The following is a 23,510-nucleotide window of genomic DNA, read 5'->3' on the forward strand; positions in this document are numbered from 1 at the left end:
TGTACTGGTTTTCTCCACATGCCAAGAAATAGGCTTAAGCATCATATCCTGTGGGTTCCATCCCTAGAAAGTTACTGACTTTTTCCTCTTATTCTAGTTTAGAAAATCCCAAGGAAGGGCTTCTGATCTAGCTTAGGTCAGATGTTCCCTCATGGAGCAATCACTTATAACTTAGAAGGTATTTGAGTTGTAGCCTCCATTAGAACTAGATGACAGAGTCAGGGAAGGAACAGTTTTCCCACAAGGAGAGCGTAGTGGACACACAAAACAATAGATGGCTACCTGAGAACTGCTGGAGATCTATTAATTGAGGCCACTAAAAATTTATAATATCAACTTCAGAAGGACTCTCAGAACTGTCTGGAGAATCAGCTCATCCTTAAGGACTTTGTTGAATCTTTCCTGTCCTTACAGTTCCTTAAAATACAATTTTGAGCAGTTCTGTAATCCGACTGGATTCATCTTTCAGAAGCCTGTCATATAATACTTTAGGCCCTTGAGGTTTTAACTCAGTTATCAAATTTGACCATTTTTAAGTATTGCCTATTATATAACAGAAGAATGAGGGTTGTCTAAAAAGGATTTGAAAACAAAAGTAAAGATTTTATTTTGGAAAGATCCATGAATAGCTTGAAAAATTTCACTGGACCTAACCAATTGGCCTCTGAATTTCTCTCACAACTACCATGTTCAAAATGAAAAAACAACAAAACAAGTGATACTTGTACCCTGGAGAATACAGAAACCCCACGTACGCTGGTGATACTGCTCCTTAGCAAACACTGGGTTTCTCTAGGCTGTATGATCCATGGCCCACGGCATACAACTACTACTGGTAGGAATGGGGTCTTATCAGTTAAACGCCTGATTGAGAGCAGTACTTAAAACTACTGACTTATTTTCTAATGGCCCATGATATGTTTTAGCATTCGCTAAAAAGCATTACATTTTTCTAATTTATGTAATTTCTAACCTCACATGTTAGACTTCACAGCTGTTAAGCTCTATCAGTAAGGTTCTTCTAGCCCAGAATGCAAACTGAAATGACCAGTTATCTCTTTTGAGCACTTTCTGGTTTCTTCTTCTGGCTCATTGAGCCATCTTTTAACCTATGACTTGTTTAAAGTGGATTGGTCATCTTGTATGATGACCTTTCTCATGCTAAGTTAATATATTTAAGCTAGCAGTCTAATTTATTTAGCAGTTTGTGTAAACTGATCTCCCAGAGCTTTACCAGTGGATAAACTTTTCAAATACAGTTCCTCAACCTGTACTTAGCTGCATTTCAGGCCCAACCCTGCTGTCTACCGTTAATCTACCATTACTTAAGCAATCCACTAGCTGGTCATATGCAAATGCATAACTGCTACAGGTTATATGGAAAAAAATTTTTTTTGGTCTGTGTCTTTTAGAGGTTGATTTTGATGATGCAAATTATTCAACTTTTGCTTTATTAATTAAGGGTATATATAATGTCTTCATAACACATTTCCAGGTGAGATAAAATTCATCCACTTAATACTCAGTGAGGATTTTCCTTTGTGCGAGGCTTCATGGTTGGGGTAGAATGGGATGTGAGAAACTAAAATACATGGTCCCAGGTCCCAATCCAGTTTGGGAGAAAAGATCTCTATAAATTAAAATACCAAGTAATCAAGAACTAAATAACAATTTGAATGACACAAACATCAGATGTTCTGATGTGAGTAGAAAGGACAGTAAAGCTGATTTTTTAGGAGAGCATCACTGTGGGTTAAAGTGGTAAGGGATGCTTCACAGAGAAAGTAAGAAATATGCTGTGCTTTGGAAAGGAATAGGAATTGCATGGCGAACTCTATGCTGGAAGAATAGGATGAGCAAAAGCTTCAATCTTAAAGGTTGGTGTGTGACTCAGTTTGGCTGGAAGGGAGTTTTAGCTAGGGGAGTTGTGGGAAATCAGATTGCAAAGATGAAGCTAGACTGTGCTTGTTGCCAATAATGTCAGGTGTTGTGTGCAACTATGAAGATTCATTTTATGTGGGATGAATTTCTTTTTTCATCTTAGATGTCTCTGCCATATCAAAAGGGCCCATTCTAAACGCTTAGACCACAAGCCTGGAACATGGTAGAACATAGTATCATGGCAACAGTTCTCTATTTTTAATGTTGGTAAGGGGTTTAGTATAAAGCTCACATGGCTCCAAATATATTTAAGTGTTCAGTGGATGCTCCCTTTGGAATCTTAGCACTGTTCTCAAATAAGCTAATAATGGAACTACTTAAGACTTTCCTACTTATTGGTAGATTCATTCACTCATGTAATAATTTATTGAGTACCATCTATGTACAAGGCATTTAGAATACACTTTGGGAGACTTAAAGATGAATAAACATGATTTTTGCCCTTAAAGAGCTTACAGTAGTATTAAAAATAAGATACTCAAAAAAGTTTAAGATAACACTACATGTAAAGATGACTAAAAGAAAGATGGAAAGTGCTATGAAAGATCAGAGAAGGAAGAAATTCTACTCAGCTGAAAACCTTAAAGAATGGGCAGAATTTGCTCAGTTGGTAATAGAGGAAAGACATTTCAGCAAGAGTGAGAAGTATGAAAAAAGGCTTGGCATGGGAAAGCACTGGGAATGTTTGCAGAGCTGTGAACAACCCAGTGGTTGACTTGTCGGTTCATAGATTAATGGAAAGCAGATTTCCAGGGTTGGTTTTTTTTTTTTTCAATTATATATTTTATTGAAGTGTGGTTGATTTACAGTGTTTCCAGTTTTTTAATTATGATGTGCTGATGCTCCACTTGGGAAAGACACTGTACAACAATGAAAGTGGCCCTTTCTTTTGTCTTTGAAAGGCAGTATTTTCAACAAGCTGCCAGTGTGGCCCTCTTGACCACACAATTAGTAACGCTAACCCTGAAATTTTCATGAGCAATGATGAAAGAGCACACAAGACTCAATATTAATACAGATTAATATAAGCCTATTTTTGTCAGAAAGTCTCATTTACATGTTTGAAAGACAGAAGTCTCAATATTTCATGATAGTTTCTTCTCCTAACAGGAGAAAGCTCAAAATTGTTTTTTCTAAAGCATCTCTAGGGGAATATCACTCAACATTAAAAAGGAATTAACCATTGACACATGCAGCAACACAGATGATTCTCAACATCATTATGCTGAGTAAAAGAAACCAGATTAAAAAAAGTAAATACTGTATGATGATCTCTTTTATATCAAACTCTAGAAACTGCAAACTAATCTATAGATACAGGAAGCTGAGATTGGGGCTGGGCAGGGTAGGAGGGAAGGATTACAGAAGGGCATGAGAAAACTTTCTGGAGTGATGGGTGTGTTCACTACTTTGTGGTGATGATTTCATGGCCGTGTACATGTATCAGTTGTACATATTAAATATGACTTTACTGTTTACTGTATGTAAATTATACCTCAATAAAACTGTTTTTAAAACATAACACTTCCCTTTGAGGACCATCAACTTCATCTTTTATACTATTTTATGTCACATCTGAGTAAAAGATTATGTGATGTTTAAATAAGATCAGTGTGTGTGTGTTTTAATTTCTGGACCAGATAAGATAATCATGGCAAAAAAGACAAAAGCACTTATATGACTAGGTATAAACTATTATAGTTAAATGAGTAAGTACCTTGCATAAGGTAGAATGGTCTACAATATCTTATTTCTATAGATTGAAACTGCTCAGCTTTATTAGGGAATACTAGGGAATACTTAAATTCAGAATACAAGTAGATAATGGAATAAATAGTCCTGTTACTACCTCATGTAATAATGTAAAAACAGACTATTCACTGACAGAAAAAATTTAATTTTAATCACCTTCTTCATTTCGGCATAAACTGTAGAGATGGCATCGCCATGTAGTTGTTGAATACTGGGTATATTGTTGAAACATTCCTGACAGTGTTCAATTTCTCTTTTATGCAGCTATTCAAGGAACATACAGAAGGCCCAAACCAAGTAAATTTCCTTCCTAAAGGTGTGCATGTGACTGTCACAGTGAGCCTTATGCTGTCCCCATGAATACAAGCCTCAACCCAGGCAGGCGATTGTGTATCCTCTGACTACCTCATGCTCAAGGCTCTCCCGTATCACACACACAAACTATAAGTAAAACAGTAAATAAAACAGCCAACCAACTTGATCCCTGCCCTGTGGGGATTAGTCTAGTCAGGGCCACAAACTGGGTATTTCAATACAACGTAGTGGGTGCTATGAGAGCAGAAGTACAAGCAGACCTGGCTTCAGTGTGCTTTGCTTTATTGTGCTGTGCAGAAATTACGTTTCCAATTGAAGGTTCGTGGCAGCCCTGCGTCAAGCAAGTCTATTGATGCCATTTTTCAAAGCATTTGCTCATTTTGTGTCTGTGTGTCACATTTTGGTAATTCTCCCAATATTTCAAACTTCATTACTATTATATTTGTTATGCTGATCTGTGACCACTGATCTCTAACATTACTATTGTAAAAAGATTATGAGTCGCTGAAGGCTCAGATGATTAGCATATTTTAGCAATAAAGTATCTTAAACGTATGTACATTGCTTTTTTAGACATAATGCTATTGTACATTTAACAGACTACAGTATAGTGTAAGCATAACTTTTATATCCACTGGGACACCAACGAAATGTGTGTGACTTGCTTTATTGTGATATTTGCCTTATTGCAGTGATCTGGGACCAAACCTGCAGTGCTTGTGAAGTCTGCCCCATATAGACACTGTGTTAGTTCAAAAGAGCACCAAGAGCAGTTGGGGGTTTAGGGAAGACAAGTGGGAAGAAGTTTATCATAAAATGAAAGCACTGAGTAAGAGGAAAAAAGTGATGAAATAATGAGGTTAAAGAGGTAAGGAAAGATGAGATTCTGCAGTGGCCTGTAAACTATTTTATTCTAGAAGCAGTGGGAAGCTCTTTTGAAGGATTCTAAGCCAAGGAATTAGATTTGTGTTTTAGAAATAATATTATGATTGCAGCATGGGGGAAAGACTAATTTAGGCAAGATATGATGATACTAATTACTGAATGATAAAAATTAATGATGAAGACAGACATGCCCATAGAGTGGAAGGAAGATGAGCACAGAAAACTGAGAAGGACCAGCTAAGGATACTCCCTGCCTTCTCACTCCACCTCAGACAGGCAGAACTTACTGTTGCTCCCTTGGGCTCCCACTGTTTTCCATGTATGCACCTATCAAGGCACCCCTCACTTGTCATTGCATGTATTTATCTTTGTTCCTCCTTCTACTAAACTGTAAGGGTCTTAAGGCAAAGGCCATGTCATGTTCATCACTGGATTCCCAGAACCCAGCACAGTGCATGGCAGATACTCTTTAATAGACTTTTATGAAATAATTAATGATGAGATAATTTTTATTAAAGTATTTTTTGTCTTTGGCATTTGTACAAGGTTATATTACACCCATGATGTAGTAAGACTCAGAAAAGTTAAGTAAACTGCCTGAGAAGCTTCCAGCATTATTCAGACCCAAGTCTGTATGAGTCCATGCTTTTCCCACTATATCCCTCCAAAGACTGGTGAATGAAATCTACCTTTTTCAAAAGTGGGGAAAATAGGGATTGTGTCTTATATAAAACAGATACTGATCCTTATACTAAAGAGGGTGCAGTCCTATAGAGAAAGTCCTTGGGTTCTGTCTTCCAGCACGTCTGCTACATGCCTGTCAGAGTGTGGCAAATCAATGGCTGCTTGTTTAAACCATAAGGCAGTCCAGCAGCAACTAGGCCACACTAACACACTCAGCATTCTGCACAGCAGCCCCTGCAAGGATCCAGCAATTATCACCACACCATGGATTTATAAACCCTTCTACAAAGATAAGGTCAAACACTGCCTGGGACCCTCAGTTCAACAGTTTTGTTCATAACAACTAGGCAAAAAGCTGAGAAACTAGTTTCATCCAACCTTTTCATTCCTGGTCACTGCTCAGAAGGCAGCCTCCCACCCATCCATCAGATCGCTTTTATTTCTTGTCTCCAAACTGCCATGTACCTGACAGCATGCCCTCGTGATCGCTCGTCCCCACCTTTCCCACAAAATCCTCCCTTAGCCTTTTCCAGCCTGGTTCCACTTGGCAACCAATTCCACTATAAATAAATTCATCTATGCCCTCAGCTTTTTTCATGAATATGTCTTCTATTTCCTCAACCTCTTTCTCAAAGATACAGCTTCCTTTGCAGTTTCCTCAAACTATATGTACCACAAGGCTCAGAACTGGTATTGCCCATTTTTGTCCCAAAGCCTCTTCTAGAGCATTTCACTCTCCTATGAAAACTTCCATTCCTTTTAAGTCATTCCATCTCCTTTTGGCACCCGTTAGCTTGCTTTTTCCCCAATATCCATTAACGTCCACATCATTCTCCACAATAACATTACACCTAGATCATGTTATTCCTTTAAACCTCAATTCATTTCATCATTTCCTAGGAGATTTCAATATTCGTGTGGATGGTCTGACCCAAACAGCACAGTTCCAGGGCCACTTCAACCTCCTTCCCTGGGTCATACTCTGTTTTGTTATAGAGTACTTCTGAGTGATTTCAGTACCCTTCTCCTTCCATGCATAGTACCTCTGATCCAGTCTCATTAAGACCTTCGTTCTTGTAATACTGCCTTTCTTCCAGTCTATTCTTGGTCCCACTTCCTTCCATACCTGGCCTGGATCTCTTAATTTGTCATATGATCTATTCTCTCACTAGTGCTTTCAACCTCCCTCCACAGTTTTCCTTCCCTGGTATCTGTCTTTCAACTCGCAATTCTAGAACAGTGCTATATTCTGCCAGGCACTAGGCACCAACACCCTCAACCCTCTTCCCTTCATCCTTGTCTTTCTCCTCTATGCATCACTCAACTCACAATTCTGGGTCAATCCAATAGGCCATTCAACTGAGGTACTATAAATAATCATAAAACCACTGTATTTTCATGATTTCCAAACTCAATATGACGGTTAACACTGTTCATTAATGCTTCTGTCTTTAGTCAGTTGTCCGTTCCAAACCATCTCCATTTTTTTCTGGACCCCCCAACCTAATCTTTTAACCCTTCCTACTTCACAAATAACATGAGCTTTTCCTTTCTACTTCATAAAAAATACTGAGACCATCTAATATAAACCTCTCTTCTCACAGCTAGAACTTTATTTATACCATTCTCTTACTTCCTTCTCGTTTCTGAGAAAAGGTATCTTTTCAAGGCCCACCTTTCCTGTCTCCTTTGGGATCTGACTCCATCAATTTTCTCCCTTCTTCTCTATAGGTTCCTTCATTCTAATTACAGTCATGCTGAAGTCTCTCAAATATTGTATCTCTTTTTACCCTTTTATTTCCTTGTGGTTTCTGCCCTCCCATCTTTCCTTTCCATCTCATTTAAAGCTTTTCAAAAAAGTGGAATTCTCTTGAAGTCTGTCTTCACCTCCCATACACTGATCAGCTTCCCTGGCTTCAATTTTCACTACTCTGTGGAAATTGATTTTTCTAAATTTATGAAGGACTCCGTAATTGCAAAATCTCATAAACCTTAGAATTTGTGAGTTTATGATCATTTTCAATAATGGTAATTTTTCCCTCCTTTTACTCAGGAAGAGTCACTCTTTGGCCTGCAATATAACACAGTAGTTGGGTGAAAGGTAAGTACAGAATAGACCCTATTATCTTGGCTTCTAATTATAATACTTCAGCAAGACAGCATGGCAATCTCTAATAATCAATACCTCTCTAACATACAGCTCTTGGCCACTTTACTACGGTCATCTTATCCACCGAAGTGGTTTCTTTTGCAGGACACTGTATTTTACTTAAGGGATAAAGGATAGTAGTTTCTAATTCACAGAATTAGTAAATGATCTTAAGACAGTTATTTTTACCCTGTTAAAAATCCACTTACCCACTGTAAAAGGAAATCCAAACTCCAGCCTAACAGGGGATTATTGGGGGAAAAAGGTAAGTCTGAAATATAAAGCAGGGTCAGCATAAAATATGTTGTACATATCAAAGGGCTAAAGAAATACTGTGTAAAAATGCACAGTTTGGAAAATATCCATTTTTTAATTTCAACAATTCTTTCTTCTAAGGCAATTCTAAATAGCACAAGGCATTTAATTTCGGTAATATAGGCAAAATAATGTGATCCAGGAACATAGTGTATTAGTTTGCCTTTAAATGAAAACCTCAGTTCAAGTTCCTGTTCTAACATCTGCAGTTTTGTGAACCTGAACACCCAGCTGATAATGGTAGAAGCAACACAGGGAGAGACATACACGGGTTCTTCGACCCAGCTCTCTGCTACTAGGTGGGTACCGTCAGAAAGTCATGTAACATTTTTGAGATGTTCATCTGTAAAGGAGGGGTAATAATACCTATGTATGAGCACTTTGGAAATTACAAAGGACAATAATGGTTTAGGCATTACTGGAGCCTCTTTTCCCCCTGAAAATATATGTTACACCTTCTGGGAATCCTCCTACCTACTTTTGATTTTCTCATCTCTCTTGATAAATCAGTAAAAGTACCCTTAACCTTATGGGAGAGTATAGGAAACAAAGAAGCATTTGTTTCCACTATAGATAGTTTTCCTACTTTCTGAGTGAATTAGTATATCTTTGTCCCACTTTTTCAGTGGGGAATAAAAAATTGTATGTATCTATTTAACTTTATAAAAGTATCCCACATAGACCCAAAGTCAACAAAATACCCAATATTAACATTTTGCCATATTTATCTCAAACATGTTTTTTAAGAAATAAAAATTATAGACCACCTATGTGCCTCTCCCTCCTTTAAAGAGAAACACTGTCCTGAATTTTTTGTTTATAATTCCCAAACTTTTTGGGGGAAGGGGGTGGTATTTAGGTTTATTTATTTATATTTATTTATTTTTAACAGAGGTACTAGGGAATGAACCCAGGACCTTGTGCATGCTAAGCATGAGCTCCACCACTGAGCTATAACTATTCTGCACCAAACTCGTTTTTAAACATGTGCTTTATGTGAATATATCCATAAACCAACTTAGTATTGTTTACTTTTAGTAAATGAATATTGCCAATTGCCCTCATAATGATTATGCCAATTTATACTCCCCAAGGCAGTACACCTGAGAGTTCCTATGTTGTTTTTCAACATCTTAGCCAACATTTGATATTCAGATTTCTAAGATCTTACCAACCTGATAAATGTAAATTATAGTATCTTTATTTTGACCCTGCAGACCACAAGTCACCTCTCTTCTAAGTTTCAGACCCAAATGCCTAGCTGCCTACTACACATCTTATGGTACTTACATGCCTAAAATTCATATCTGAAAAGACCTCTTCTCCCTCAATTTCTTCTTCCCAGTTCTTTACTGTTTAATGATACCGTTAAAGACAATGCCAAACACTGGGCATCACTGCTAACTCTTCTTACTCCTCCATGCACTGCTCCCTTCCCTCCAATACAGCCAGCTGACCCAGGTGCTACCCTCTTAGCCTCTTGTATCCTTGCTCTCCTCTCCATACTTAACTGCTCTTGTCCTTACCACTTCTCATCCGATGTTACAATGATTAGAAACAAGCACTTTGGAGTTAGACATACTTGGTTTAAATGCAGATTTTTATCACTTATAAGCTATGTGACCATGGGAAAATTACAGTCTTCAAGTTTTCTGTTAAATGGTAACAATATCTACCTTATATGGTTTTTTCAAGGATTAAAGAGCTGATGGGTACAAAATGTTTACATTGCCTGGCACATAGTAAGAGCTCAGTGAGTGATATCTACTATTCATTAGCTCAACTTGAGTCTTCTGATTAGTCTTGGTGCCTCCCATCTTGCTCCCATTTCCATCACATTACTAGCAGAATTCTCTCAAATTCTTGTCATCCTTCCCTAATTCGTCAATAAGTGACCTCTGCTTACACAAAGCCAAATTTAGTCTTTCAGTAGATCATCTAAGTCTCTCTTTAATATGAGTCCCAGCCTCATCTCCCAGATTCTATTCACATTATTTTACATACAGTTCCTGAATACATTATCTTCTTTCATGTATCTGTGCCTTTAGGCACATGCCATCTTTAGTCTGTGTAGGAAATGCATCTTTATCTTTCCAAACCCAACTGAGGATTCTGTTAAGCTTTTCCTAGTCCATCTAAATAGAAATGAATAGTGACTCAGAGGTTTATATATTGCTGCTGCAATCATTTCTTGATTTGCCTGTCTCCTTCACTAGCCTGTGAAAACTGAGAGCAAGGACTACATCATATATTCCTAATATGAAACATAGTTCCTGGAGGTGGCAAGCATTCAATAACTACTGAATGGATGGAAGGAAGGACATGCATCATAATGAAATCATCACCACAGAGTAGTGAAGGAAGAACACTGGGACTGGCCTTATTTCATATCTTCCAAATAACTTTAAACAGCAGCATCAAGAAATCTGCCAAGCTCACTAACACGAGTAAAAGTTTCCATGAATGTCAAAATGAAGGAGGATGCAGGTATTGCAGATGGTTTTATCTACTGTGTGAAATGGCAAAACAGTGTAAAGTGCTAGCACATGTAAAATACTAGGGGGGAAAAATCACAATTTGAGCTTTTAGTGTCTAGGAAAAGATTATAAACTACTTTCTGAGTATGCTGGCTCAATGTGCCAAAGGAGACAAGACATTCAAGTAGAACACTGCTCGATTAAGCAAAGCGAAGTGAAAACAGCTAAGAACATCCTCTGCAAATACTGATATTTATAATGAATGCTTACTATGTGTCAGTCTTTGTGGTAATCCCTTTAGATACAGTATGTTATTTAATCCTTCCAACAACTATATGAACTAGAAATTCTCAGTATTTTGCCCAAGGTACCGAGCCAGGATTTAAACTTGGATCTGTCTGATCTAAGGGCTTATGTTTTTAACTACTTCATACTACTGTTATGTCAAGCCACAAAATGTTCATGCCAGAAATTTGGCATCTAGTCATAAGGATCAGAGAAAAGTAGCTAAAGCATAAAGTAAGCCTTTCACTTGAAGAGATTAAAACAATTTTGACCTTCCAGTTTGCAAAGGTGAAGGAAAATCATCCACGTCCATGTACTCAAGAATGGCATATTAGTATCAACCAGACTCTTTTATCAAAATCTCTGGCTGTTAAGAACAAACTAGATAGACTTGAGGGTTAATCTATAAAACAATTCCTATTTTATTAAAGAAAAATACTAGGTTGAATAAATTTGGAGGGTCAATCCAGAATGTTATTTTAACAGATCTCATAAAGCAGGTTTTCATTTCATATATGATTCTGTAGCATGTAAATCTCCTTTCCAGGTTCTATACTAACAAGTCAACATTTGGTTTGAATTGTCTGTCCTAGACTCAGGGTTCCTATCACATCTTAGATTTGTAATACCAATTCACTCATTTATAGAAAAATGTAGTCCTTTAGGGAGAAAAAAATATGTATTTGATTGGAGGTTAGATATGTCTATTTGGAGTGTATGAATTTTCAGGGAGTAATACCTACCACCTATCCTTGAAAAGCCTGCTGACTCAGAACGCGTCCATTCAAAAACTCAACCATCTACCCAAAGCAGTTATATTCTAAAAGTTGCTTCAATGAAGCCAAATTACCATGACATCTAATAAAACTATGCAGAGGTATTTTTTTTTCTTTCAATACCAGCATCTCAGATAGTAGAGCAGCAGCATGATTTAAGTAGAGAAAAAGCATGGACTTCAAAAATAACCAGAAAGCTCTTGACAGAAAGTTCAATACAAATTCTTCCACTTAATGTAAGATAGGGGAAAGTTAATCTTTTTGCACTTACATAGTTGCTTGCCCCTTCCTCAAAAAGGACAGTGGTTCTCAACTTTAGATGCACCTCAGAATCACTGTGGGGTGGGGGTGGGGGGGCAGGGACAGGGAGGGAAGAGGGGAGGAAAACAAGTGGGAGAAGAAGGAAGGCCAATGTCCAGGACTGACTCCGGATAATTTAAGCCAGAATTTTTGCAGGTGGGCCTGGACAGTGAAGTTTGCGTTTTTAAGTAGTACCCGTGGGATTCTAACATACAATTAGGATTAAGTTTATGACTTAAAAAGATCCAATTGCCAATTCTAAGTAGAGGAGATCAGTTGTGGACCACAGCTATTAGTTGTGATGAACACTGGCTACATATAGATCACGTCTCTAGAAATAACCACTGCAGGTCCCCACCTTACTTGTAATGATTATTAAATACAGATACTAGGCTACAGAAAACAGAGCCTCACAGGTAAGTGCCTTGTATGTTACCAGTCCCCTTATATGCTCTTTGAAAGATAAAACAACTACTGAGTGACAATGTTTGCAGTAACTTAATTCCACTGGACATGATTGTTACCTGGGTGGTTGGTTGCTAAAGACATGAAGGATGAGTAGATTCACTGCCAACTAATGCCACAGTGAACAGGCAACTGAGAAAGTTAGAGGATGGTCCGCCAGTCATCTGCTTCCTACAAGGCCAGCCACAACCATTCCTCTGAAAAACTATAGGAAAAAAACCAAAAATTAGATGAGAGAGATTCATTCAACATAAATAAAGTATCTGTGGTATTTTGAGGAAATTCCTTAAGACCAACAGAGAGAGACAAGGGGAAGAAAAATGGGAATACTCTAATAAATCAATAGACAAGGGATAAAAAATTCATGAGCCTTTGTAGGTGACCTGAAAGTTAATAGTACTTTACTGCTGTTTTCTACAATCTGTAGGGCATTACTGATACTCACAGCAAATGCAGCAAGGATTTGAGTATCTACTACGTACTGCCCTAGTTACTATACCTTTTAGTATAATGTACACAGTGTAAATCCTCAAGATTTCATACATCAGATTAGAAATGGATTTACATGTGTCTGAATCAACGCAGTAATCATTTAACTGATTACAATATGACACTGTAATTAGATATTTCTCTAAAATAAAAGCATCCTAGCAGGTCAATGAAAAATGCTATGTGAAATGGAATGACTGAAATAATGGAAGCTATTGAAATAAAATTTTAGGTTATAAAAAAATTTACAAGTGAAGCAGCTGGCTTATTCTTAGGTCCTTTTCAATGAGCATCTGAGCAAATAAGGTTAATAGTACAGCAATACTATCTGAATATGTTTCTGAATACTTCCAATACCGTTATTAAATTTAGCTTAGAAAAAACTACTAAGTTAATGAAGGGAAGAATTAGTATTTAGTATTCCATTCCATTCCAATTAGTATTTAGTTTAGAACTTAAAGAAGAAAAGGGAAGGATCTGGGAGACAGGTTTATTATTCACTTCTTTAAATGGTCCTCTTTTCATTTTAAAAAATCTCAACCAGCAGTTAAGACTACTTGGGGGCAAATAGTACTTCAAAAGAAAAGATGGGAAGTGGTAGCTAACTTAGATACTCACTAACAATTAAGAAACATCAGAGTTTTAGAATACTTTAGAAAACCCAGTACCTAGACCAGTTGTAATGAGGCATCAAGGTACTAGACAATGGATTTGATAAACTTGCAGATCAAAGTAAACAAGTAGCAAGTTTATAAAAGCTCAGTGTTATGAAACTATGGTAAATTGTAAAGATAGCCATAGAATGGTATGGAGAGAGGCTTCTTGTTTGTCAGACAATGCATAGGTAAGTATATATAGAAGGCAAATTTAATTACTAACTGAGAGCAAGCCATGGGATCCAGAATACTTTCCAAAAATCTCTCCACTCCTATGTTGTATCTAAATGAGAAGATAATTTGTACTTATTGAGGCCAAGTTAAAGATTTAGCCAACAGGAGAAATTACATCACAAATAGGAAATTTCCCATCATATATTCATCACCATCAATTTTTTTTTCAGTTAGGAAGAACCATACCACTTGTATGAAATAATACCGACACTTAAAATGGACACAAAGTCCTCATATTTTAAAAAGAGCCCTGAGGATTAAAATTCCAAGCCTATCTATATTTGACAATTTAATAAAAGTTCTAATTTAAATAGTACCAGTTTTTCTTTCTTCTGGCTACAATCCCACGATGGCATCAAATCAAAGGCAATTACATAAATCCAGAGGTTGGAAATCTTTAGACCCTCTTTCCTACAACACGTTGCTTCCCTTTCCTTCTATATATTTTTACATCACTGTAAGAGGGGGTATGTCTTTATGGAGGTAGCACTGTTAAATAGGCTGTATAACATAGAGTATGTAACAGATAATCTTCTGCTTTATCAAAATTAAGTATTCTTTTCTCCAGAAACTCCTGCACACTACTAATACTTCTATTTCAACATCATTGTGTAGAATGCATATTGAAAGGTGAAGGTGCAATAGAGTTGTAACTTTAAAAAAAAGTTTTATTGCTACAAATTGAGATTTCTAACCATCAAAAAATGAAATAAAACCTAAGGTTTCAGCCCCATATTGGGCCAGCATATAGCCATTTCATGGGACCGTTTTTAATTTAGGTTTGGCAGTGGATTTAGCGAAGTTTAGATAACAACAGAATGGTATCAAGAAACCCTGCCTGTAACTTAAAAGAATGGAGCATGAGCTAGAACAGGAAGAATACCTTCCACCTGAAAGGTCTTTCTTCGAATTTCAAAATTTAAGGCTAGTAATTACTAAGAGAAGTATATACATATCTTGTAAGAAAATCCAACACTTCACTTTTAACCATTTTCCAAACAGATGCTATATATGGCAACTGATACATTCCTAGAAATGGTGCAGAAGAGAAGAGTCAGCCCTGAATTTATCACAACCTACCTGAATCTAGACCACACTTCTCTGGCCTCTTCTTAACAATCACAGCTTTCATTTCACAGCTCTAACAGCAATATACCATGGAGTACAAACAACACTGAAAAACAAGGGCTTGACAAAACCCACAGAAAAGCTATTCACTAATATCGGGACTACTTTTACTCATGCTATTATAGATCACACTTTATTCTTGTGCATAATAAATAGATACAGAAAAAAATGTTGAAAATGTTAGGATTCAATTATCTAATTAAAGCTGAGGAAACTAACCTAGTCAGATTTTAGTTTTTAAATGAGAAATGACAAGAGTAGTAAATATAAAGAAAAACAAAAAGAACTTTACTTTCCTATGTTCATACAGGTCAAGGGACCCTTTCTTCTCAAAAGGGTTGATAACACCAGTTCTTAGCAATAAACATAAGGCACTTGTTTAGATTACAACATCACTGCATTTTCCCCCCAAGTTGTTTTTCTAACCCTGTTTTTTCCCACAGTATCATTTGGAATAGAGTGAATGAGGCAAATGTGAGATGATCCAGTTGGTACCACTCAGAGCAAGATAGTACAGTACAATGTTTTAGGGGTGATCTCTGGACATAAAATGAACCCTTGTCAATGTCCTCTGATACCAAACAATGTATCCACTATCAAGTAAACCTGAAAGAAAATAAAATATTTATTTAATAGTTCCAGTAAAATTGGGTTGGAATACAATATACAGGTTAGGAATTTAGCTCCTCATGGGTGGCATCTGCATCAATTCTGAGTACTTCTGAATATTCATTCTAAGACAATCTACATCATTTGAACATTGCCAAGACAAATATATGAATTTCATTTCAATATACAGTAGAGTTTAAACATAATTCACACATACACCCCTATTATATGGCTGGTGCCTCCTCCAAACACCTCATTAGTGGCAGAGGTAGCACTAGTGTTCTTTACCAACAATAAGAACTTCAGTTGCCACTCATAGGAGAAGTTGAAAAGAAGTTTTTGTTTTTGTTTTTGCCATCTGTTAAGATGTTCCTGAGACAGGGCCAGTTAATAAAACATAACAAAGCACTGGAGTTCAGTTTGTACTTCTCTTTACATCACTAAATTGTTAGACTGGGATGTGGAATGCAGGTCATGTACTATGAAAGGTTGAGTTTAGCACAACTGTTCAGTCAGTAAAAGGATCAGGTCTCCTGAAAATTCCCTTTAGAATATACTTTCTATAAACTAAAAGTACCACAAAAAGGTCAATTATATACAATCAATTCATTTTACTTAATCTCCTTATCTGATGAGATCTTAAAAATACAATGAGAATACTGAGCCTCTGGCTAGTTCTTGGTGTAGAGGCTTAACATTTTAAGGCTCATTTTCTCAATCAAAATAGCAGTTCTTAGTTTTCCTTTCAGATTACAAACTCTATTCATAGTACCTGCTGCCATCCTAGCCCTCAATGAAATCTTAATGCAGGAACAGCACTACACTTGCATTATGGCATTTCCCTGACACCAGCATTTAGCCCATTCTAAAAAGCTCCCATCTGCACTAGCACATTACATTGCCTCTGGCTTGCACCTCTGTTTCCACCTGTGTATTTTCACAGAAGCCCAACACATAGTAGTTGAAATATTCACACAACTGTTTTTCAAAACAATTTATTGCATCATATTTGGTACCTTATGTTTGACAACAAAAAGGAAATTACATCTGTAACTGCAGGAAAAAGAAGCTGGTCTGTTATTGAAAAAAAAAAAATCTTGGGCCCTTTAAAAATTACAAAGTCTTGGGCTTGCCTGAAACAACTGAGCAAGAAATATATTCTTAGAAATGTAGGGCTTCAAGTATTACAAACCTGTGACACTGTGGAAAAATTCCAGAGGTATCTAAACTGCAGCACTTTTTTTTCTGCATATCATGAACAAGGCCTGCTGAGGTTTTTAACTATTAGTCTCTTGATCAGTCATAGAATGGTTGTCAGGAGTTCTGCTCTTTAACTTCAAGCCATAGTAGATTTTCTTTTTTCACTCTTGGGTGAAAAAATTCATGCTTGCTAATTAGTTGGTGCCACATCACAGTGCATTTGGTTCTTGCATTACAGTTTTAACAAGTTTGGCCAAAACAATGCTGAAAGGTTTGCATTGTTATTTTAGTTCTTCAAGTTTTAGTTAAAATTGAGATTGTTCCAACTGGTTCCTTCAGTTAAAAACTGTGGTACAAGAACACCAAACTGATCATGTACAGTGAATTTTGGAAACACAACAAGCGTATTGAACACCCTCTAGGTTTCTTATAATTCTGCTTGGTATCTATATGTCCCAGCTGCTACAACGTCAAGCATCTGTTGTAGGTTTCTCTGTAAATAGTGATTCACATTGCATACTTCCTATGGTCAGAATCAACCCCGTAACAAAATCAGTCAGATGCTAAAGCCCCAACAACTCTTTGTGCTCAGTGAAAGAATCCAGTGCTAAAACAGCATTTATGCTGTCTGAGATATAGTAAAATCTCACAAGACAAATTTAAAGTAATATTTCTGCCACACACCTGCTTTGTTAGCTTTAACAGCCTCCAGATTTTATATAAATTAGTTTAAAAACATGGGTGGGTAGGTAGGAATAGGATAAGGTATCTTTTTTTAACCTCTCAATTTTAGCAGCTTTTAATTTTTTAAGAAACTGAACCTATATCCTGTAATATGTTAGATATTTTATATATACTTTTTCAGCAGGATAAAAACGTAAAACACTATTTGAAGGCAAGAACATTTACTCTTCTCATTCTGTGTAAGTTAGAGCAATGCAGCAGGTGCGTGACAAAAATATTATACACTAGATATGGTCCAAAGTCATTCCATTTGCTTGTTTAATGATGTTCAGATTTCATTGGCCAGTTCTTCAGTTTCTGCAGAACTATCTCCATTAACTGTGATCTTCATATCCTCTTCATATCCAGGAGGCATGAAAGCCAAAGCATAAGGGAAAAGCTTATGACAATTTGCTCTATAAACTTCAGCAGCTTCTTTACAGTCTCCTAGGCTACCATCACACAAGGCTTCTAATACCTCCATACATGTCTAAAGAAAGAAAAAAAGGTCATGTTATAACTTGTCAAAAAAAAAAAAAGATTTTCCTGTGAATTTATTAGACATTTCATTATCAACAGATTGCAAAAATAAGAGGCAAATGTACATATTAAAGATACACAAAAGCACTTACTCTATGTGTTCCATTAGAATTAGTTTCTTCAGAACTGAAGAGTTTACACAAAAGAATGGATGTATAAATATGGCCAGGACTAAGATGGGGCAAGCAAGGTATGTAGAGTGCTACATTTAAAGACACTCCCTCTCGGTAAGTGCCCATCAGCAACCTTGCCTCACGGCCTAGCTGGCCCTGTGTATAGATGTTGAAATTTGCATGCTAATGTCAATTACTACACTTAAGCCTTTGAATTTTAAAGACTTTGAATTTTTTGAATTACTACACTTAAGCCTTTGAATTTACAGCCAGTCTGCAAAACTGTTTTTCAACCATGTATTCAAATTAAAGAGAATCTTAAGGTATGTCCAATGACTAGGCAGGAAAGGGTATACACAAGGGTCAAACACAAAGGGTATACATACAAGAAGTAGTTGCTCATGAAAATCGATAATTCTTTCAACCAAACCCTTAAGTAGGTTTAGTTATATTTTTAAATGATTCATACTGACTTGCATTTCTCATGTTTTCTTTCTTCATCTTTACACTTGGAAAATACTACATAGTTTCCAGATATATAAATACCCCACAAACTGCCAGTCAGTCTAGAAAGGTTCTAATCTAAATGCTGCAGTAAATGGAATCCAAGACGTAAAAATTTTCTTGCTTGAAGTTCTTTTCTTCATTTGCTTTTAAAAGAATATACTAAACTGTCTTTCAGTAAGCGCTTTCTGATCTGGCCTATTATCACACAAAGTGGTCTTTGTTTTCTGTCTAAACTAGAATCTGTATCCTGGTAAATACATCTTAAATGTCAGAATTGTCACTGAGACCACTGCTTGCTCAGAAATGTATAAATATGAATTGAAATCTAAACTTAACTGTGGAATGTGTAGATTTTACTAAAATATATTTGTAACAAATTATTCAAAACAATTACTCTGTTAAACTAAATGTGAAACTAGTTATTGAATGCCAAGTAGCCTGTTGTACATGTGTGCACAATATACAATCCTACATAAATTTAAGATAAGCTAAGTTTCTGACATAGATTCATAAATGGTTTAGAGACTAGCACACATAAACAACAAAAAAATATTTGGTGAAAATTATTCTCTTGGTGAAAAGAGAAACAAAAAATGGTCAGGTACCCTTACAAAGAAATTATGAAAAACTCTTTACCTGGAGGTTTCTGTTAGTGAGAGATTCATCAAGTGTTGTTGCCAACTCTATAGCTCGCTTCTGACTAGAAGGATCTAAATAATATACCATTTTGGCAGCTAAATGAGAAGGAAAAGGGAATTTGTTTTATTTCAAAGTAAAAACAGCATCTTATCTTCTATCCATTCAAACATAAAATGCAAGGTGTCGTGTGCACACACAGTGTGAAAATGATTAAGGCAAGAGAGACCTTGAAGAAATGCAAATAGTCTAATAATATTTGTCCTTGTGTAGTAGGACCATGGAGAGTTTTCTTTTCTTCTCTAAATAAGCATAATCTAGGGGTGAAGGGAATACGTGTGTGCGTGTGTGGTGAAGGGAATACGTGTGTGTGTGTGTGTGAGAGAGAGAGAGATGGGGGGTAGCGGTAGGGGAGATACCCAACCTTAACAGTATGAGCCAAAAAACTGAATTCAGAATTCCACAAAGTTGCTGAGCTTCTTAGCTAGGTATTTTAAAAGCATTATCCATGTGGTCTCACCCAGTCCAGACTCTGGCTCTCTAGCACAGACCCTTGCCAGATGATCCTCACTCATGAGGTGTTTTTAGGTGTTTATTACTGCCAATTACAAGCCTGACATCTTATAAAAGCATGAAAAATGAAAGATGATGGTTGCAACCCAGTAAATTTTAAGAGCATGTTGTTGAGAGAAAGAAAATAAATAGAAAGCTCCTCTTTCGTATGTAACAGATAGCTAAATTCAGCTATACTTGCTTCTTTGTAATGCCTATGCAGAACCAGGAGAAACTATTTGCCTTGATTTATAGTCACAATTTTATCTAAGAAATTTAAAAATGTATAGGAAGCATATTTAAGCTGCCTGTTTCCATGAGATTAAAATGTGACATATACACATTGCTTCTTCCATTCAAAAAATGTGTAACCTTGTCATCGATCCATCAAATAAAAACTAGTTGTTTCAGAGGCTAAGGTAAGGGTGAAACAAAGCGAATACCTGATAATCTGTGTGGCAATGAATCAGAATTCCTTTTCAGAAAAGTTTCATTAAAATTCTTTGGATTCGTTGCTCCAAAAAGACGATTCATTTCTTGTTTTAATACTGTTCTAACTGTATCAGGTAAATCTTTACTTTCACACACTGCTGAACAAATTAAAAATAAACTCTATTAGTAGCTGGATACTCTGAAAGTCTGTAAGAGTTAAAAAATTATCTACTTGATGAGTCCAATGAAACAAAACTATATACAAAGACTAGAAAAACCTACTGACAATTCAACATTTAAAGAAGAGCTTACCTATATAAATTTGAAGAATGTGTATCAGCAGAATAATCTAATAATTTTCTAAAGGCTAGCAAAGACATTTCACTGAAAGATGATTCATTTCCAGAAAAGAATTCTCACTGAAAGCAATATAGATGATGAAAGATAGAGTTTCACAATCTTCTAAGCCCCTACCAGCTGCCCCCCTCAATTTTAAAGGGACTTTCTAAAGCAGGGGCTTTGATGGCACCTACCTGGTGAATAGTGTCACAGCAAATATGTAGTACTGAAGACAACAGAATTTTCCTTGTCCTCTCCATCTTCTTCTATACCCAAGTAAGGCATTACAAATTTATCATTTAAAAAAAAATGACTGACTTCATTGACCTTATTTTCAGGGGTTATGTGAATTGAACAATCACTATATAATATACTCCAAAGGAACACCAAAGTATTTTCCTGAAATGAATACACTGTAGTCTTCGTATTTCCAGGCACTGGGATTTGGAGATGGAAAGTTGTTTCCCAATCTCTCTAGATTGAATCATAGTTAAGTTTTGTTTCATTATTATTTGGGTATAGAGAGACAGTCTGGAGCTTTGAGCCAGACAGACCTGGGTATGAATCTAGGCTTGGACAAATCATAACCTCTCTTGATCTGTAAAACTGAGGTGATACTTAACCTGGAAGGATCACAGTAAAGAAAAGCTATGTGTAAAAGAGCTAATTATACGATTAGCTAATTATACAATATATTCCATATATTGTAGTTACTGTTTCTGTTGTAGGATTTAAAACATAGATTTTCTTTATAGTTAGGAATTACTGTTGTGCCTTTCAAACTTTGACGACAACCAAGTATCTTATACTGTAATGAACATGTATCCTATATACATAACTCATTATGTGTAGTAAAAGTTTCACAGAACACTGACCCTTACTCCGTGCAACACATGCTGGTGTCTTCTACTTTATTCTATTTCTATTTTAGGTTTTCAAATACTGGTAAAGACCCAGTAAATTGCTTTCACTGCCTCACTAATGGATCACTACCTTGTTTAAAAAAACACTGAACTCTTAAATAGTAAACATACAAGGAAACTATTCTGCACATAATTTAGCAACTGAGTAATTGATATGATCTTTGCTGAACAGCATTTCTTCCATCATTCTATAGAAGTCAATAGTTGAAATAACTTAGCTACTAGTTAAAGAATTTAGCTTAACCTCCATTATGGCTGTACTTTCAACTGGATTTGGCAATTAATCAATATTTGTCTTTTAGGGAGGAGGGAACGCATGAGTGCAGAGAATGGGAAGAAAAATTGTTTAAATAGGTTAAAGCCAATTACAATGAACATAGATGTCAACAGAAGTCATCTATAAAATATGTTATTTCTCTGGGACTCATTGCTTTGCTTGAAATGCTTTTAGGATACTTTATATGCAGACAGGAAAGTAACTGTGTAGTTTACATTATAGTTGGAAACCCCCTTTATGTTTTTCATTACTTTCATTAACTTGTTTTCCTCAAATTAAACAATCTCGAGAAATAAAAACTGCTGTTTAAAAAAAGCCCATATAATTAAAAACAAATATATAAATATGTATCTTTTGTGTTTGAAATGTGTAAAGAGGAAATATTTAAATAACTCCCAACATTGACTAACAGGTATTCCAAAAACATTTCCTTACTAATTCACAAACTGTGGCCAACTCAGTTTTCTCCCCTAAATCATGTAGACTGGAACCATAATTTCCAGAAAGATATTAATTACAATCAATCAATCCTACTGCAGTAAAATTAAGAGTGTCCTATGGAACTTTGTATAGTGAAATCTTACCTACACCTTTAAGGAAAGGAACAACCTCAAATTAGATAACCTTCTATACTAAAGACTAATTGTGTGTGTGTGTGTGTGCGCGGGGGTGTTAATCTAAAAATCCTCTGAAAGTGATAAAAAAAAAAAAAAAAAAACTATTGAGGTCTCAAGAAAGTAAAAAAAAAGACTATTTTATCTTCCATGACATAATAATAAGTTCTGTGGATGAATCAAGAAAAAATAATAACTGGTTGGGAGGAGGGGAATAAAATATTTTCTAAGGAGTTTTTGATTTGAGTCCTCAGAGATTCTAAAATTAAAATAATGTTTAATTCATCCTATTAGCTTATTAACAGACTGAATAAATTCAGTAATCACAACAGTTAAAAGCAACACTGAAGAGGGGGCCTGATTCTTAGCAAAAGGAGTTTCCCTGGGTTCTCAGGCTGGCTGACACTTCTTGTTAATAGCTTGGGTAGAAAATGTTCAAATTTTGTGTGAGGTAATGATTAGTCACACCTAGGTTATGGCACAACCTACAAAAAGATTACCACTCAAACTGGCCAAATAAATAAAACAGTATTAATTAAGCAAGGTTTCGGGGGGAGAGATACGTAAGTACAAAAGAAAAGTAATTTGCAGATAAAAGGAAGAAATGAGTTTGTACAAATGAGAGGAAAAACGATGCAAGATTCATTGTAGATAAAGGTGACCAAATAATAACTAAGCTCCTATCTTTTACTTAGCACTGACCAGAAATATAATTTAAATAGCTTTAAGTCCTACAACTTAAAAAAAAAAAAAAAAAGTGAAAACCTTGAAAACAGTAGTATCACCCTTCTAATCAAAAAGTAGGGAGGAGGCATCCTATACAGTAAATGACCTCATGTAGCAATTATTATTTACACTGGTAGTATAACAACATTCTGGAGATTTGGAAGGTACCCATAACCATGCTAAAATGAATAAACATTCACTTAGAGAAGCTTCTACAGCTGACTTTTTTTAAAGTGTAGAGGCGTTTTTTCCTCCATACTTCTTTGTAAAGCAGTTACTACAATGTAACTTAACACCACAAATGTGTTCCTGAAAAGTTACTTCAAAGTCAAAACTTTCTTTAAAGTACCAAATACATTAATTAAAGTGGGGTATAGTAACAAAGATGCCCCTATTTTGTGTTTCTGTAGTTTTACAAATGTCTTTATAGTATACACACCTGTGTTTTAGTTTCTGGTGTAGAGCATA

General features: G+C 36.0%; 1 protein-coding gene across 2 annotated transcripts in view; it reads right to left on the reverse strand.

Annotated features, from left to right (window-relative positions):
• Positions 1-15,112: 15,112 nt before the first annotated feature.
• NAA15 (N-alpha-acetyltransferase 15, NatA auxiliary subunit) overlaps positions 15,113-23,510 on the reverse strand; it is a 73,571-nt gene continuing 65,173 nt past the window's right edge. The window contains exons 18-20 of one of the 2 annotated variants that reach the window (XM_045516423.2): positions 20,175-20,318; positions 19,180-19,277; positions 15,113-17,873 (exon numbers count right to left, since the gene is read on the reverse strand). In XM_045516423.2, the coding sequence (XP_045372379.1) occupies positions 17,673-17,873; positions 19,180-19,277; positions 20,175-20,318 (443 nt within the window). In that variant the 3' untranslated portion in view covers positions 15,113-17,672. Of the gene's footprint in view, positions 17,874-19,179; positions 19,278-20,174; positions 20,322-23,510 lie in introns of both variants that reach the window. The other variant, XM_010954618.3, reaches the window with a different exon arrangement.

The sequence above is a fragment of the Camelus bactrianus genome, chromosome 2 (genome assembly GCF_048773025.1).
Source record: "Camelus bactrianus isolate YW-2024 breed Bactrian camel chromosome 2, ASM4877302v1, whole genome shotgun sequence".
Classification (NCBI taxonomy): domain Eukaryota; kingdom Metazoa; phylum Chordata; class Mammalia; order Artiodactyla; family Camelidae; genus Camelus; species Camelus bactrianus.